The sequence below is a fragment of the Styela clava genome, chromosome 3, assembly GCF_964204865.1.
Source record: "Styela clava chromosome 3, kaStyClav1.hap1.2, whole genome shotgun sequence".
In the NCBI taxonomy this organism is placed as follows: Eukaryota; Metazoa; Chordata; class Ascidiacea; order Stolidobranchia; family Styelidae; genus Styela; species Styela clava.
In genome coordinates this window covers 19,925,628-19,943,690 of record NC_135252.1, presented here as the reverse complement: position 1 = coordinate 19,943,690, position 18,063 = coordinate 19,925,628, and the positions used below count along the sequence as shown (strand labels likewise).

Sequence of the window (18,063 nt, the reverse complement as noted above, 5' to 3'; positions counted from 1 at the left end):
TTCATGTACTGTGATTGGTTAGAATTTTTATAAAGAACTAGCTAAATTTATGTTTGGTAATCAGGTTGCTTTATTCTTACGATCTATTTGATTTGAAATTTAGCAAGTAAGCAAATCTAATTGTTTTTATCTCTTCTCTCAATCTGATTATTATATTATTTATTTTCATTTTTTATGTTATTTTATTGACTTCTACAAAGTATACAATAACTATAAATATTGAACTGTCTTATAATATAATCTTGCAGCAAATTAAACAAATTTGTATGTAAGAATCAATCTAATATACACTACGACACACTTTACAACTTAATTTATATGTTTTTAACGTTTAATTTGATATATAATTAATAACTGAAGTTGATTATAACATATAATTGAAGTTAATTGATATCAGTTTTATAGTGTCTGTAAATGGGCTTCTCCACCAGGTAACTTTGCAAAGATTGGACGACATAAGTTTTTAAGTTCTATCTTCTTCTTTTCGCATTCATCGATTTCGGGATCCTAAAAACAAGTAAGAAATAGGTAGTAGAAGTCAATAATTTTTTTTTGGTATTTATGTTTTGTAAAAAGGATGAGATAACATAACAAACTTTTGTTCTTTTTTGTAAAATCCTAAGAAAAAGTATAATCAGATATTAAATCATGTTGAATTACATTACATGAGGCAATATGGACTTACTTCTTGTATTTTAGCCCAGTTCAATATTTCCGTACATTTTTCGAAAATATTTATTTTGTGTTGCTCTGACATTTTTCCTTGAAAATCAGGATTATCGACTGAATGCTTAATTGCATACACGTAATCTTCAAGAATATTTCTAGCTTTATTCCGTGCTTTAAACTCTTCATCCTCTTTTCTGAATTTTTCGGCTTCTTCTCTCTGTTAATAATAGCAAAGCAACTAGTAATTCAAACAAATTTCAAATATAAACAACTAAATTTGTCACTTTGAAGAATTTGGTAAAATGGACAAAAATTATCAAAATAGTGATATACCATTTGATCAATTTCTTTTGCACTCAATCTTCCTCTGTTATTCGAAATCACGATTTGATTTTCCTCGCCGCTACTGGTGTTACGGGCGCTTACAGTAAGTATTCCACTTTCATCAATTGCGAAGCACAAAGAAAACTTCTCTTGATTTTTTGGCTTTGGTGGAATATTATGAAGACTGAAACTGCCAAGGAGGTGATTATGTTTAACACATGCTCTTTCTCCTTCGTAAATCTAGAATAAAACAAACTGTAGATTATTATTGTTTAATGTTGTGAAAAATGATAGAATATTTTAGTTTTATTACAATTTCATAACTAAAAGGGGTATATTTAAAAAAACTCGTGGAAGGTATAAACGGCAATTTTGATCATACCATTTTCACTTACGACATGTAGATTTAATTCTACATAATACATAATAATAGTATAATCATGATCAATCAAAAGAATCTTGCCTCATGATTTCATAGCAACGCAAAACAAGAATATTTCAAAAACATTTTAAAAATGTTTCTTCTTACATAAAATGTAGCTTTTGTCTGATTATCTACAGTTGTTGCCGGTGTTAGGTCTGTGTCAGTGATGGGTATTTTGGTATTTTTTCGAAGTACTATATTCATTCTGTCCCCACGACTTCTCCAACCAACTGACAGCGGCAACACGTCCCGAAGATCTATTTCTTTGACCTAAAAATAATACTGTATAGATTAGGAATCCTAATGAAGTGCGGGAACTTTATTTAACAATGTTTGTTAGTATTCGCTGACACCCTGGCTACACTCGTCACTCACCCCTTTGTTTGCGTCTGAATTGCGTCTATTCACAATAGTCGGTCAAGACGTGGGGCGTACAGTTACGTCCGGGATATTTGACCCGGTTTTTAACAAGCATTGAATTTAAAAGTAGATGGACAATTAAGAGAAACACATTATCTTTCCACGAAATAATTGATATTTCTACAAGTTTTTGTTAAATCATATTCTAACTCCTATATACAAAAACACCTCCGTAACCACAATAGCGAGCCATCGACCTCTATTTACTTAGAACTAAATTATTGACATAACACTAACGCTTGTAACTCGCATTTCATAAGTATGTTATGTTATTCGTTTATTCAGCTGATCTGTGACCTTGCTTTGACTCATATCAATATTAAATATGTTGAAATCAGGGAATGCTTTGACCAAATGTTGTGTAGTATTTAGTTGAAATTGAAATCCAGTGGATGGATAAACGTTATTGCGAAAAACTGGTTTGAAGCTTGATAATTGTAGGCAAATACTAAAATGGGTGAGAAGCCACCCATTCTGCAAATGCAAGCTATCTATGTGACAAATGACAAGTGTAAAGAAAATGTATAATCAATGATATGCAACATTCAGCGTTTGCCTACCTTGTTAAAGATACAGATTCAGTCGCTGAAATATTAAAAATTCCCTGAAAACTATAATTGCTCGCGTTAATTTTCAAGTGCAAACATGCCACAGAATCGATCTACTGTGTATGTACATAACTCGAATAGAACGATATTTATATGTGCTAGAGAGTTATCGAGTGTATATAATATATACGCTACGTCACCAACCCCAAAAGGCTGTCTTTCAAAACAACAAATACCGTCCAAATTCACGAATCTAGCTGGGTAGAAAGAATTGCTCAAGATGCGTCGTGTAAAGCTGGGCAAACTTCATTACGCCAATATATTACCGTAATTGCAATTTTGACATATGGTAGCTTGAGAAAAAGAAAAAATATATCTGGCAAGTCAATTAGTGTTAATATTCGGGGTTAGTTGAGTATTTTCGGAACGTGGCTCTTTATCATCTGCTTTATCTTTATACTACGTAGAATGCCTGTAGAAAGACACAAAGTAGTTGCAATCGTAACAATATATTGCTCGCACAAAAAACGTCTTAAAACAACCTCAACCTTCTTGTTTAATCAACCAATATTTTGCTTTGAACGTGAAATGAGAATAATTTGCAACATGAAATTAATGTAATCAAACAACCTACGTCAGACATGATTTCTGTATCACCAGACAGTTTAGCTGCCAAAACTCCTGCGCCATAAGCTACGGCTTCATCGACATTGATCGTTTTAGATAGGATTTTGCCTTCGAAATGCTTCTTCAAAAGTTGCTGAATTTTTGGAATTCTTGTTGATCCACCCACAAGTACAACCTTGGAAATCTACAAAAAACAAAATGTTTATAAAAATATTGGGTGCTACATTCTGTGATTTTGGTTGCAGTTAGACACTGAATTTCAGAAGAATTTTTTCATAACATTATGACTCTAGTTGGTAAGAAAAAAATAAAAACAAGACACCAACATCAAATAAATAAAATATAAGCATACATTCTTAGCTTTCATCCCTGCATCTGAAAGCGTCTTTTTAACAATCTTAATTGTATTTTTAAACAAATCACTATTAAGTTCTTCAAATTTGACTCGCATGATAGTGCTTTTCAGATCCTTGCCTTTATAAAGTCCATCAATATTGAGTCTATAATTAAAAATAAAGCGAATAAAAATGGTTTAGATTATTTTGAAATTAGCTATAGGCAAATGCTTCGAAATGATTTAGTAAATTCTACAATTAGATTTTCAAGTATTGCAAACAAAAATTTATCATTGTAATTTGTGTCAGCTATTTGTTTCATTGACGTAATTATGAATAAAAAATGTTGCTCTAGACATAATTCAAAATATTGATAACGTATTGAGACTTCTTCATTTCTATATACAGTTCCACCATTCAAAAGCCATGGTTTTAAATAAATACATATAAAATTGTGTACTTTGCCGATGTCCCAGATGAAAGTTGTTTTTTGATTATTTCACATTGAACACGCAGCCGACTCAAAGCATGTTTGTCTTCCGACATGTCGCATTTGTTTGCTTTGTTGAATTCTTTGATAAAATAATCAGTCAATCGATTGTCAAAATCATTTCCTGAAAATGAGAAAGTAAAAGGAATGTTACAATCTTGCCTTAATGTTCCGAAAAGATTTTTCGGCAAATATCTTTAGGCGAAAATAATTGGAATTTTTACATCTTTTCAGGCAATAAGTTGCGGCCTCAATATTTGTAATTTTTAAATTGAAGATTATGGTTTTAGTTCCTTATCTTTGTTTGGGAAGAACATAATGTGCTTTTTAGATAGTTCCGAAATATTCGTCACTAGCCATTAAATAATATATAGAAATAGTTTAAGATAACTTGTTCATTTATACATAAAAAAAGTATGAGCATACTGTATGAGTGAATGTTCGGAGCAACGATCAATTTACTATATCAGTTAATATATTTTTCAAAAATGGAACACGTGCGCCAATGCTAGAAATTTAATTTTTCCGCTATGGTCACATATTTTATTTACGAAGCTGCGTGTATTTAAGTTTACCTCCCAAATGTGTGTCACCCCCTGTGGCTTTAACATCGAATATATTATCTTCAATGTTTACAATTGTGACATCAAAAGTTCCTCCCCCAAGATCAAATATTAGAATGTTTTGTTTTTCTTTGGTCTGAATAAGATGATGTTTTAATAAAATTAAAACGTTGTTTGACTATTGGATGGATAGATGATATGAAAAGTCCAACCAAAGCAAACTATTTTGAAATTTATTTTCAATAACTTTCCTTACGAACATTTTTATGCCACTTGCTGATTTAGAGTCATATTCTAAACAAAATATGGTTCTTATATAATTTAAAATTCGAATCTAAAAATTTGCTCGTGTTTCTGTCATTGTTCTCAGAACATAACCCTGATGACAAAATGAATAGATACATACTAGCATTTCTTTTCAGAATGTTTCCAACATAGTATTTTGAAAATATAAATACCGGAGGTGCTTGAAAACAAAAAAAATTAAAATACCTCTATTCCGTATGCTATAGCCGCAGCAGTGGGTTCGTTGATCATTCGTAAAACATTCAAGCCTGCTATTTTTCCTGCATCTCTTGTTGCACTACGCTGTGCATCATTGAAATGAGCTGGGACTGTAATGATGGCATCGGTAACTGGCTTGCCCATAAAATCTTCAGCTGTTTGCTTGAGAGATTCTAGAATCATTGCGCTGATCGCTTCGGGAGTAAATGATTTTACTTTCTTTTTGTATGACACCTGTGATATATGTATAAGTGCATTATGAATAAGTAATAATAATGAAGTTAGAGCTAACTATTTAAATCAAAGCTTCCCAACTTTTTTTTTGCTTGGGCGCCAACATTTCTATTCAAAGTCGTATTGACCTCGAGTATTCATTGATGGAGATATAAAATTAAATCACTTGCTGCCTTGATAAAACTATTTATTTTATTCGACTCGGTTTTATTACCATATTCAATTTTGGGCAACCTTGCTTGTCGAGTTTGAGCGTTTCATTTCGTTAGGTTCGTTTATTAAGTTCGCAAGTCATTTCAATTCTAATTTTGAATAATCTATGAGCAAAGCACTTTAAATGATATAGCTATAATAGAATCATTAAATTTTATTTTGTTTTGTTTGTGAATTAAGTCTGCATATTCATTGCATTCCAATTTAAATATTCTATAAGCAAGACACTTTATTTGATTTAGCAATCACTGTGCTGTCCGCTGGTCTCTTGTACCAGTATACGGAAGAAAAAGTTTTTTCTTAACTAAATAAAATGAAAGATTTTAATTAAACGACCAGGAAATGTTTCATTAGAACCTCGCGGCTGGTTTTTATTCACACGCATCGAGATCCGTGAGGTCAAGTCACTCATATGGAGCTTCATTTCGGCATTATTGTTCAAATGCATGCTCATTACTAATCCAAGCACTAATCTAGCAGGTGCTATTTAGTTTATTTCAGTTTATTCAACAACATATGAAAAGAGCAGAAATTCAGCAACTAGCGCTGTGGACCCTTGGGGGTCCACCGGAAACACGTTAGAAAGCCCTTCTAGCCATTAGAAATTGAATACAGCAACTTACGCGAACAAGAGGTTTGTTTTTGTCATTGATGACTTTATAACCCAATGTCTTTATATCATCTTGCACCACAGGGTCATCATATGTTCTTCCAATTAGCCTTTTAATCTCTGAATAAATGATGAAAAAAGTAGAGTCATCGTTATGCTATCTAGGTTTACATAATTCTGTATGATAATTGTAGAAAATATTCCCAGCTTTACACACGTAAATTTAAATTAGCATGAAAATTCTTCAAAATTTTACAATTTTTACAAGTTTTAGTAACATTGACGTAATCTGTGTATTCCAAAATTCAACAACAAATTTATGTAAATTTTACATTTCAACAAATGGATAACAAATATCAATATGAACATATAAGTATATCCGATAAAAATTACGAGTATACATTGCACATGGCCTAGGTTCAGGCGGAAGGCATGAATAAGCGTATATACAATATCTTACGATAAATTGTATCCTCAAAATCGGATGACAATGATGATTTAGCAGCATCGCCTATGAGACGATCATGTTCTGTGAATTGCACTAAAGACGGAGTAAGTCTACTTCCTTGATCGTTTTGAATGATGTGGGTCTGCGTACAAAAATTAAATTTAACAGTTTTCTGATAATCAATTATTTGAAGAAAATGATCGTTGAACCATTCGACCGACCTCAAACAAGAAATAAAAGTTAATGACCTTGCCACACATTGTATACTACTCTCATCACTGATATGGGTTAAATACTGCGCTTATATTTGGTCCCCTCTTATGTGAGTGAGAATGTGGAGTGCATTAAACGTGAACATACTCATGTCTGCTGATTGGGATCTAACGTGTCTTTGTACTTTATTAATATTGAAAAAGTGTATTAATGAATAGGTTTAACAAAAATACCTGTCCATTCCTGTAAACGGCAACGCAGGAGTTTGATGTTCCGAGGTCAATTCCTATGGCTGGCATTGGATATTTTTAATTTACAAAACTTGAAAAAAACATATTAAAAAAAAAACAAGTTGGTAAATATTTGTAAATCAATGACGGTTGATACATCATTATCTACAAAAAGTAATCAAGTAATTGAGTTAAGCGTTTTAGCAGGGTTAAAGAATAAATGATATCCAAAGTTTGGTTCTGAACCAATGAATGTGTATGAATAACATAAAAAGTAGCTTCAGCTATTTGAAATTTACCACTCGATTTTTTTTTAAATTATAGAAGAGTGAAACTTTCAGTTTAAACCGCTCTCGATAATCAAATCTGAAATTTCAGGCTTAGAAATATTTTCTATATTGTTATATTTAATAAGATTCTGTAAGTCCTAATATTGTTTTATTGTACTATAGACAAAGTGCTTTTTTCACCAATGCAACCTAGATTTATTGAAATTGCACGCTTTTAATGCACAAAAAACTTTTAAAAATATAGAGATTTTTACATAATCTATACCCGTTAGAAAAACCAATTTAAGGAGGAATAACTATAATTTGATTAAACCTCGCTCTTTCCTGCAATTCTTTGTCACGAGTAGAATGCTACTCTAGTTCGTTTATATTAAATTTTACAAGTGTTCATAATGATATGATGTGCCCTTTCTACTACTACACTGCACATTCGTTTATACCTGGCTTGGACTGAAGTACTTTAGCATACATTATATGCATAAGTATTTGTATGCGATGAAGAATGTAACGATGGCAGGCTGTTGTGCAAATAGGGCGGAGTAAATTATCGTGTGTCTTGCTTACTCTACTGCCATGTTGATTAAGTAAACGTATCTACAAAGCAAACAATTGCTCTGATAAAAGTTCATTATGCTGATTGAGAGCTATTAACATGTTTCACTATTGTATTAAATGCATCAACGTACCAGCAAGATCAGCCGTTTGGTCCTGGAGATTTATATTTTTAGGCCAAGCGGTCCAAATACACAGAATATGTCAGATACAATGACATTATGAACTGTACTGGAGAATATTACCGAACGTAGTGTTCAATGCTAATTAAATCACCCTAGTAAGCCTAGTTTGTACTAGAGATGTACCGATGTATCGGTATCGGTATCGGCAATATCGGCCATTTTTTCGGTATCGGCCATGTATCGGTATCGGTTAGATTAAGGCTTAGATTTATCAGCTAAACTAACTCAACTAATTTGGCTATTTTCGCTGTCAAATTTATATATTGACACTTTTAATATTACATAGTTTTTATGAAGAAATATATCAACATAGCACATAACAAAAAGCAACTAGGCGCCCAGTTTTAAATCATACAGTGGAATTGGGGTCCTTCCTTATTAACCCTTTCCATGCGATTTTTATTTTTTATTAAATAATCGTATTTGCTACGCCGATTTTATACATTTGTACCCCCACAACTAATCGATCTACTAACAAAAAACTAATGATCCTCTGCTGCCCACTGACGGCTCGTTGGAAAGCTTATTTAAAGAGCTTACAATTGGCGAGTAAAAAAAAGTTTTTTTTAAAGGGGTGGTCTGAGTCACAAACCGGATAGAAAGAAGGCATTTTTTTTCTTGAGAGTTGAAACTTCAAACCGTGATAAAAAAATAGAAATGTTCGCTAAATCCTTTACTGTTACCGCTTCGTGGTTGGCAAACAATAGCATAATATTGCTGTAGCAATTTCGTGATCCAATTCAAAATACTTTGGTCGATGGAAAGGATAATATGTCTTCTATTACCACCCAAAAACACACCGAAATTTGCATAAATTTCCCTCGTTCCGCCGAAAATAAAATTCCCGTCTAAACAAAAGCGAGATTTACCGTCGCTTATGTTAATCTCGAAGAAGACTTCTTATCAATAAACTAAAACCCGGAAAAACTAGACCAACAGTTTGCGACCGATTGCTAAATAAAACAGTGGAGTACAGCAACGTACCCGCCACAATCTAGCGACTTTTGTCGTGGGTACGTATTCGTGCCCACCGCACGGAAAGGGTCAACGGCACATGGACTTTTGGCACGGGTATAAATTCTGTTTATATAGACTGTTTGTCGTCAAGTACGAGTGTCATTTAGTCCGTCGACATCGATAAACTAAATTCCGACACAATTATCCCACTACACAGGTATTAATTTTAATTCTGCTTAACTACACGATTTCTTTATAGATATATTGACTTGACCGCCTAGCCCTAGACTGTCTCAAAATATATTTACTTACGACTTATTGCGTCGACGATTACGATTAGCCACTAAATAGAATATTTGTAAAATGCTTTTAATTTGAACGTAGGACGGCGGCGCTAGAATGTGTGGGTGATATTCGATATTCTTTTAAACACGAATAACGATATTCGAAGCTCGCGATATTAACATTAAATTCAAATTGTACATCCCGGCTTATGAGTTTTCTAATTGAACACCGAGATTACTAGCGTTACTGTACGATGTATCTTAATCAGTTACAGCATATTGATACCAAACAATAATTTCATATTATGTGATATATATTTTTTTTCGATCTGAAATAATGTGTACTATGAACAACGCCCAAAGACCATTTTTTTAACCCGTCTGCCCTACACAGCATACCTAATTAAGTAATAATTACATAGTATCAGTATCGGAATATCGGCCTTTTTGTAGCATCGGCGTATCGGTATCGGTATCGGCGTTTTTAGCTGGTATCGGATCGGTATCGGTATCGGCGACAAAAGTGGTATCGGTACATCTCTAGTTTGTACCCGTTTTTAAATTTGTGGCGAGCGTTCTGTCACAAATCTCCTCATTTGTATTTACCAAGCAATCAGTACTCAAATTACATTTGAAACATGAATAGGCTACTTAGCTCGAATCAATTGGAATGTCAATAGATAAACAAGGTATAGTCTACTTTTGTGATATAACCCAATCTTCTTTAATGATTGGTTATTATCTAGCTGTAATGGCGCTATTTAATACTAAAGTCTAGATTATCAGCATTAGCGTCTTAGCGTCGAACATTACAAATTATTTTAATGTTTGTTTATGGAGCTAGTAATTGGGCCAGTGACTGGTCTAGCTGAGGTTAAAAATGTGGTTCTGAATTTTATTTTATATTACTCGAACTGACCTGTGGCACCTAGTAGATAAGGAGTTAACGAATTTCATCTACATTTTATCTTTGTCACCTCCGAATAAATATAATAAAACTTAATTCAATCTTAACGGAAAACTAGATATTCATTTTCTTGTGAATGAGTCATCATACAAATCGTTGACTCTATCTTTTCAGAATAAGCTCTGCTTCATTTTTTATGGAGATTTATACATAATTCGATTCGACATAAAATCTAACTCATAGACAGAATGTGACTCTAAGCTGCCTCATTGATGTTGAATTATAATCTCTAAACTGTTTGTTCATATTTCATTTTACCAGTACTTATGATAGTATGATATGCATTCTATTGATCTGCCTCTACTACTACTCTGCTCTTTAGTTAAATACCTGGTTTGTTCTGCAGTACTCTAGCATACATTACCCGTCAAACAATGTAACGATGACAAGATGTGGGACCAACAGGACGGAGTAAATAGGGCAGTATCTCTGTGTTTGTACTGTCATATATATTCATTACCTAGACTACTGCACAACAGGCAGACAACTCAACAGATATAGGACAAACTTATCGATGTACCAATAAAATGTGTCACAAATGTATTGACTTTAAAAGGCGGCATCTTCTTCGTCGTAGCATTTTGTCCTTGTGCCAAGCGATATATCAAATACTCAGAACTCTTAACTACAGTTGAAAGTTTTATATTATGCACTCTGTGGCAGAACTTTACCAATATTAAAGGTCTAATTCAATCACCATTATAGAATTCATATTCATGCTATTAAGAAAACCAACTTGCTAACAATTTAAAAGCGAGTACAATCAGGAGAAAAACGTATGAATAATTTGTCAAAATGAATGAGGGCAATTAGTTAGAGTTAAAACATTATTTTCATTTTTATTTCATATAAACGTTTATGCATCACTTGCGATCTTGCATTGTAATCTAGTTTTTTTTTTCAAAACCTAGCTATATGTGCATTAAATCCCTTGCCATCTTAATAAATCTACCTAATTTTAGTGTACTCGGTATTATTACCATTTTCAATTTTAGAATGCCAAGAAGGTATGCATGTGACCCTTGTTCGTCTAGTCAAGTCGGAACGTTTCATTTCATTTGGTTCTGGTTATACTAAGTTTGCATTTTCCTTTCGATTCTTTCAAATATTCCATGATCAAAGCACTTTAATTGGTGTAGTTATAACGCTATGGTTTATTGAAATATTTTATTGTTTCCCTTGAATCTTAGGTTTAATTCAGATTGAGGCGGTTTTGTCACCGTGTCACCTTATATGTGAACCCTCTGTGGTCGCGCTGTGGACCCATGTTGTTTCACCCGGACTACATTGGGAAGCACTGGAAGCATATATGACCTTCAAATTTTAATTTTGTCCATAAATATCTCACAAATATTTTCATATTTCCATATTATCATGCAATTATATTTCGCGTTCGTTTTGACAAAAATTCATTTTCGCTTACATTCATTTAAAAATTTAATTACATGGTTAGTTGCTTATCATTTCGCACATAAAATAAATCGGCGAAAATAATCAATTTGTTTTGTGTTTATCAGTTAAATATTAATTTTTAAATTTGGGTTTAAAATTAACCTATAAATATATATATACCTATATATATATATATATATATATATTCAAATATTTAGAGGATTAGGATCGGATTCTATTACATTTCTTTTTTCCTGGCCGATTTTTGAACTTTCATTAAATATTTAATAAATTTTGAAAAGAGACATAGATATGAATTCTTGCATTTCAGCTCTTTTTAGTTACTGACTAAGCTAATTCAGACATTTTTATCGCATTTTTAACCCTTCTTTTATCAAGAAAATGATTGGGGCGTGAATTACCAAAGTTTGAAATAATATTAAAAACATTAATTGCAAGCATTTGTATCTTAGTAGTAAAAATAACATTGAATCTACATCATCGGCAGAGTTCTAATTTTTAGAGCTATATGCTGAATTATTTGATATGAATTCAATTCTTATAACTGCTTGACTAAAGCTGCCTAGATAACAATTGATAAATTATTGTAATAATTTGAATGATTTTATTAATGTATATTTGAATGTATCCGTGCCACTATTTACCATCTCCCCCATGTCGGTAATAAATTAAACAATTACTTCATCAATCATTAGTTGATGAAAACATAGAAGTATAAAGGGACGCAATTGTTGTATATGGCCGGTAGGATTGAAAACAGTTCCACACATTATAGTTTGTATATGTTAGTAATGTTCACAGAAAATGATGAAAAACATTTCAAAATATACAGTCGTGGATGCGATGATACGAAAACAAAGATGGTTTGCAAAATACAAACAGTGGTATCCTGTCTCTTTCCTGTTAGTTGTGCCTTGGTCAATTTTAAGCAATTCGGTCAATGTATGTTAATATTGCATATTTATTATTCTAGCAGTTGTTAGAATGAACGCAGGGGAATAGACATCGTTGTGCCGGACAATAAAAAGCATCAGATTTTAGTGTTCGATGCATACCGTCGTCGTAATATTATTCTTCTAATTTTTTCCACTACCAGCGGAAATCTTCAATAAGAGAGTATACAACGTTTTGCTTTTTGTGGATGCTATGTTTGTCCCATTGTATTGATAAGAGTAATTTACGATATACAATTACAATAAAATTGGGCCATGTTATTCAGCATCATCACTAAGGCTTGCAATGAAAAGTACGATTTGGTTGCTTCTTTGAATCCTAAATCATAATTTATTTTATGTTTCATTAATTTGAATATTTTGTCGCCGGTCCCCAAATTAAATTTATTTAATGATACCATTCCGCCAAATTAAAAATATTAAAATTGGCGCAGTAATATGACGTGTTTCAGTTTTGTTAACTTGTCAAAATTACCACCGTGTAAATGAACATTTTTGTGACGAAAAAAGCATGACCTCAAGATGGCGCTGCATTGCATTTAATTATGCTTTGTCAAATAAGGGAATTCACCTGTGTTTTGTTTTGATGCATGCTGTTCTGAAGGTTATAGCTTGGACTTATTGGAAAGAGAGTTCAATTGAACACTACTTATTAGGTTGAAGGTATGCGTACTAATAATCCTAAATTATTTCAATAAACTAAAATATAGAGTAAAAGATAGGTGCCGATATTGAATCTTGCGTAAAAGGAATATTGTGAAATATGTGCCGTCGAGCATTTAGTGAGCCTGCAATGAATTTCAATTATGGGCAGTAAAACACGAAAAAGTTTTATAAATCCAACATTACGTACAATTTTTTTGTTGGGCCTCACTTGAAAAACTTTGCCGACCACTGCTTGTAAGATGGAATTTATGACATCATTATTAATGCTTTACTTGTCACCTTTGACCTTGCTTGCTTACGCTCTCTCTTGCTTGTACAGCATGTTGCTAAGTGCTGTGATCTATGATGTCTATATGTTAAATTCATAAATATACTCAAGCATTCTAAACAGCTGTGTGTTTACCCACAAACAAGCACAATGATGTTTTTGACATTCTATAGTAACGAGCAATTCTCAAAGCAAATAATTAAAAATGGGATTTTACACACTCTTTTTTACATAATCTACCAATATCGGCATCTATTTTTTACTCTACATTTTAGTCTATCAGAAGAATCTACGATAATCTAAGCTAAAACCTTCAGAACAACATGCATCAAAACAAACACAGGCGAATTCCCTTATTTGAAAAAGAATATTGAAATGCATTGCAGTGTCATCTTGAGGCCATGCTTTTCTCATCTCAAAAATGTTCATTTACAATGTGGCAATTTTAAGATATTAACAAACTCTTTTTGGCTGTACTGTATATATGCTGCACATATAACATTAGTTTCCATATGTCTATACTCGATATGTCTACGAGTTGGATGTATATGCATATGTGTTCAGCCCTAAATGTGTATGATTTCGCTGCAGATTATGTATATATATTAGTTACCTGTATATGCATATGGCGTTGACTTTTGTATATGTAGGTACATCACTTAATGTGCGTTAATGGTCGTATGTGCTTATTGAGTTTGATATATATGCCAGTGTTTTCCAACCCGAGTCCGCGGTCTCAAATGAGTCCGCGGAGCGTTTGAATGAGTCCGCAACAGAAATTCAAACGTTTTTGCGAAACTTCATCAGTCACGATTTACGTTAGAATTTAAATAAAACATAAAAGGCAAATTTATTCACATAACATCCATTGAGTCAATATTCACTGGTTTCTGAGTAGAGCTAGGCTAATATTCGAATATTCAACTATTAGAATAGCAGTTTACTATTCGAAAATTTGGCAACAGGTAACAGGCGACAGATCACTTGCGCTTAAATCAGATGATTGGATTTCACAACTCACCGACGAAAACACGAGTTTGCACACTGTTCGATAGATACCGAAGTGGTGTTTCTTGCGAGTTCGAACAACGAGAAATAAATTTTTTTTTTAATAAAAATAATACGGAGAACACCATAAGTTCTGTTTTATGATGGTCCGACCGATTAAAAGCGCTTTTTTAGACATTGCAAATCCAAAATTTTGGATGCTACCGTACCAGGACATCTTTGCTTTACTGCCTCCACATTGGTACGGACAGTACTGCCGTATGTGTTGTGCGAACAGCTCAGATTTGTCGAATTCACAAAAATGCGAATCAAAACAAAATATAATCGGACACTTTACCACGCATTTTTGTGTTCACGGATTGTCATCATATTTTCTGAGTAGTATTGCTTTTATTCCGTCAACACAACCGCAGATTAAAAAGATCACAGTTAAATTAATAATAAAGCAGGGCAATGAATATGTATTTTTGATTTACTAATATCCTTTATATATATTTTAATAAGTACTAAATCAAGTTGTACTTCCTGGAAATTTATAAGAGATACTAGGATTTTTTTAACGGCGTTAATAAATTTGCAAGATCGCAAAAAATATGTATCAAAACTAAATATATATATGATCGGGCAATTTATTCTCAAAAATTGGCTGTTTGTGCGTATGTAATTAACTTTATAGGTATATTGCCCGTATATAGGTATGTTGCCCGTATACCCAACAATTTAACCTTCCAGAAAGATTTAATATTCTGACAATTCATTGATATAGTTTTCTTCTGAGATTGCTCTCAATCAATATTTGAGTAAGTGGGATTTTATAATATGTGTTAATGATCTCTATATCAGATGAATTGTAAAATGCTGATTTAATTGTAGTTTATACTTTATTGAAGTTCTGCAGAAGTTGCATAAAATAAAATTTTTCAACGTAGTTGAAGATTTCTGAGTGCTTGATTCCGAATGGCACAAAAATATAGAATTCAACTACCAAAATATGTTTGTGGGATGTTTATACAATCAATACAATTCGTCAGCTGGATTGTTTGCTTCTTGTCTACGAGTCTAGATTTTAAATATATTATGACAAACATTTGTTGGCCCAAACGCCTGTCATCGTTACATTGTTTGACGAGTAAGGTATGCAAGACTATAGTACTTCTGACCAAACCATGTATTAGCTAATTAGCAGAGTAATAGTATAGGGTGCTCAATTGAAAGCACAATACCGTTATGAGTACCAGTGAATGAAATATGAACGAACAGTTTATAAATGCTAATTCGACATCATGAAAGCAGGATTACCATAGAGTTACATTCTGCCTATGACAATGTTTTGTTGACGAAAAGAGCGAGGTATCAACTTTTAACTTATTTTCCCTTTTAATTAGATTTTTAAACAAGGTTCAGATTATGTACGAATCTCTGTCCATAATGAAGCAGAGCTTACTCTGAAAAGATAGAGTCAGTGATTTGCAAGATGTTTTATTCATAGGAGAAATAAATATCTAGAACTTAATTGAAGTTTTATTATATTTATTTTGAGATGGCAAAGATAAAATTCAGATAAAATTTGTCGACTCATTATCCACTCGGTGCCAGAGGTCAGTATGAGTAATAACAGTCATAACATATGAATAAATTTAGGACGCACAATTTTAAAATCAGCGAGACTGGCCCCATAAACAAACATTAATACATTTTGTAATGTTCAATCAAATTAGCTTTATACTTCCCTTCTTAAGACGTTGATGCAGATTATTCTTAAAATCGAGACTTCAATATCAAATTGCGACATCAGAGCCAGATAATAAACAATTAATTTAAAGAAGAGTGGGCTATATCACGAGGGTAAACTAATAAACTATATGTTGTTTGTCGATTGACATTCCAAGCGATTCAAGCTAAGTAGTCATGTTTCAAATGTAATTTGACTAATTCGATGATTGGTAATTACAAATGAGGCGATTTGTGCCAGAAAGTTCGCCTCAAATTTGAAAACAGGTACAAAATAAGCATAAGCATTTGTTAAAAGCATTTTTTGTTTAGTCACGGCTTCGGGGAAGGTCCTGAAAGATCAAAAATGTATACTTTCCTCACCAAATATATATAATTTAAGATATCTGTAATGAACGTGTGTGTGTACTCAATAAGAAAATCTAGCGTTAAAGGATGCAATCCAGAATTGTTCACTGATGTATTTTTTTCCTCACGGAATATACACGCTACCAATTTTCAAGGAAGCGGGATTATAATATTTATTTATTTAGTTTTTTTTAGATTGCATTGGCATTTAATAGCATATAATTTTAAAAGTATTCTTCAGCAAATTGCATAATGTATTGTAGTTTAAAATCCTGTGTATTTGATACGTCTTGACCCAAAGATATAAACTTCTAAGGCCAAAAAATATGTCCTTGCTTGGATACTGATACAGTCAATATAATAGTGAAACGTTTCAATCGCAAACGGATTTTTTATTCACCAAATTGAACTCTTATCAGAGCGATTGTTAGTTTTGTGAATGCTTTTATGTGATAAATATGATACAGTCACTAGAGTTAATTACTCAGTCCTGTTTGCACAGCCGCTTGCTATTGTTACATTCTTTGTCGCATACAAACACTCTCACATGCTAAAGTACTTCAGTCCAAGCTAGTTATAAACGAATGAGTAGAGTAGTAATGTAGAATGCACAATAGAATGCAAAATCATTATGGCTACTGGTAAAATTAAATATGAACGAACTATACCAGAGATGTGCAACAGACGGCCATCTGGCTATACAACTCGGCCACCAAGCCATTTAGTGTGGCGCTTGTCAACACCAAGAACTTTCACCATCAAGCCTAAAATTTTAATCCGACAGTAGGGGAAAGTGGGGAAGGTTGGGACACTTTTTTTCTTTTGCATATTTTGAGCCGTTAATTCTGCATATTCTCTTAAGTTTGCGGGACTAATGCATAGAGGGGTAAATGTAGTTTTTATTCAGCAACAAAGAAAATTCTTTGCGACACACATCTTACTACCAAAATGCTTTGAAAAACGTCTGTCAAGTGTCCCACTGTACCCCACTTGTGGGGCACAATCGGACAGACCCTGGGGCACAATGGGTCAGTCTGTCAAAATTCAACGAAGTATGCCCTTAAAAATAAGCAATTAATCAGCATAATCGTCTAAAGTACGGGGAGACTTCAAATTTGAAGATTTAATATTTTTAAAATCAATGTTCAACTAAAATAGTTCAGATATTTTGACAAAACATTTTGCAAAAAAATTTGATTATTTCCTTATATATAATATTATTGATTCTCGAATATATTCCATATTGGGCCATGGGTCGAAAGAAACCATTATATTACACAAAATATGACGCATCTCTAAGTCTCTAAGCACTTATTGAATCAAACACTGTCGAATTGTGCCCTGTAGAGCATGTCCCACTGAACCCCGGTCCATTGTTCCCCATAGGAAACAAATACTTTCAGACCATCCCACGGCAAAATTCGGAAGGCACAGCCAATCGCTAACGTTAGGAATATTTTACAGTGGACTGACGCTAAAGAATATCAGACGATGGTTTGTCTCATTGGAAAGGATAAACTAAAAAAAAGAAAAAACTGGAACGGTGAAATTTTTTTTTCAACTTCCCAAAACCAATTTCACCCCATAGC

General features: G+C 32.9%; 1 protein-coding gene across 1 annotated transcript; it reads right to left on the bottom strand.

Annotated features, from left to right (window-relative positions):
- Positions 1-399: 399 nt before the first annotated feature.
- LOC120342333 (heat shock cognate 71 kDa protein-like) lies at positions 400-6,946 on the bottom strand. Its single transcript, XM_078110433.1, has 12 exons — positions 6,856-6,946; positions 6,422-6,551; positions 5,975-6,081; positions 4,893-5,138; positions 4,413-4,536; positions 3,808-3,961; positions 3,365-3,512; positions 3,020-3,196; positions 1,523-1,687; positions 1,003-1,233; positions 686-886; positions 400-507 (listed from the first exon to the last, which is right to left on the bottom strand). The coding sequence occupies exons 1-12, from the start codon at positions 6,919-6,921 to the stop codon at positions 400-402; spliced, it is 1,857 nt and encodes a 618-aa protein (XP_077966559.1). The 5' UTR covers positions 6,922-6,946.
- Between the last annotated feature and the right edge of the window lie 11,117 nt (positions 6,947-18,063).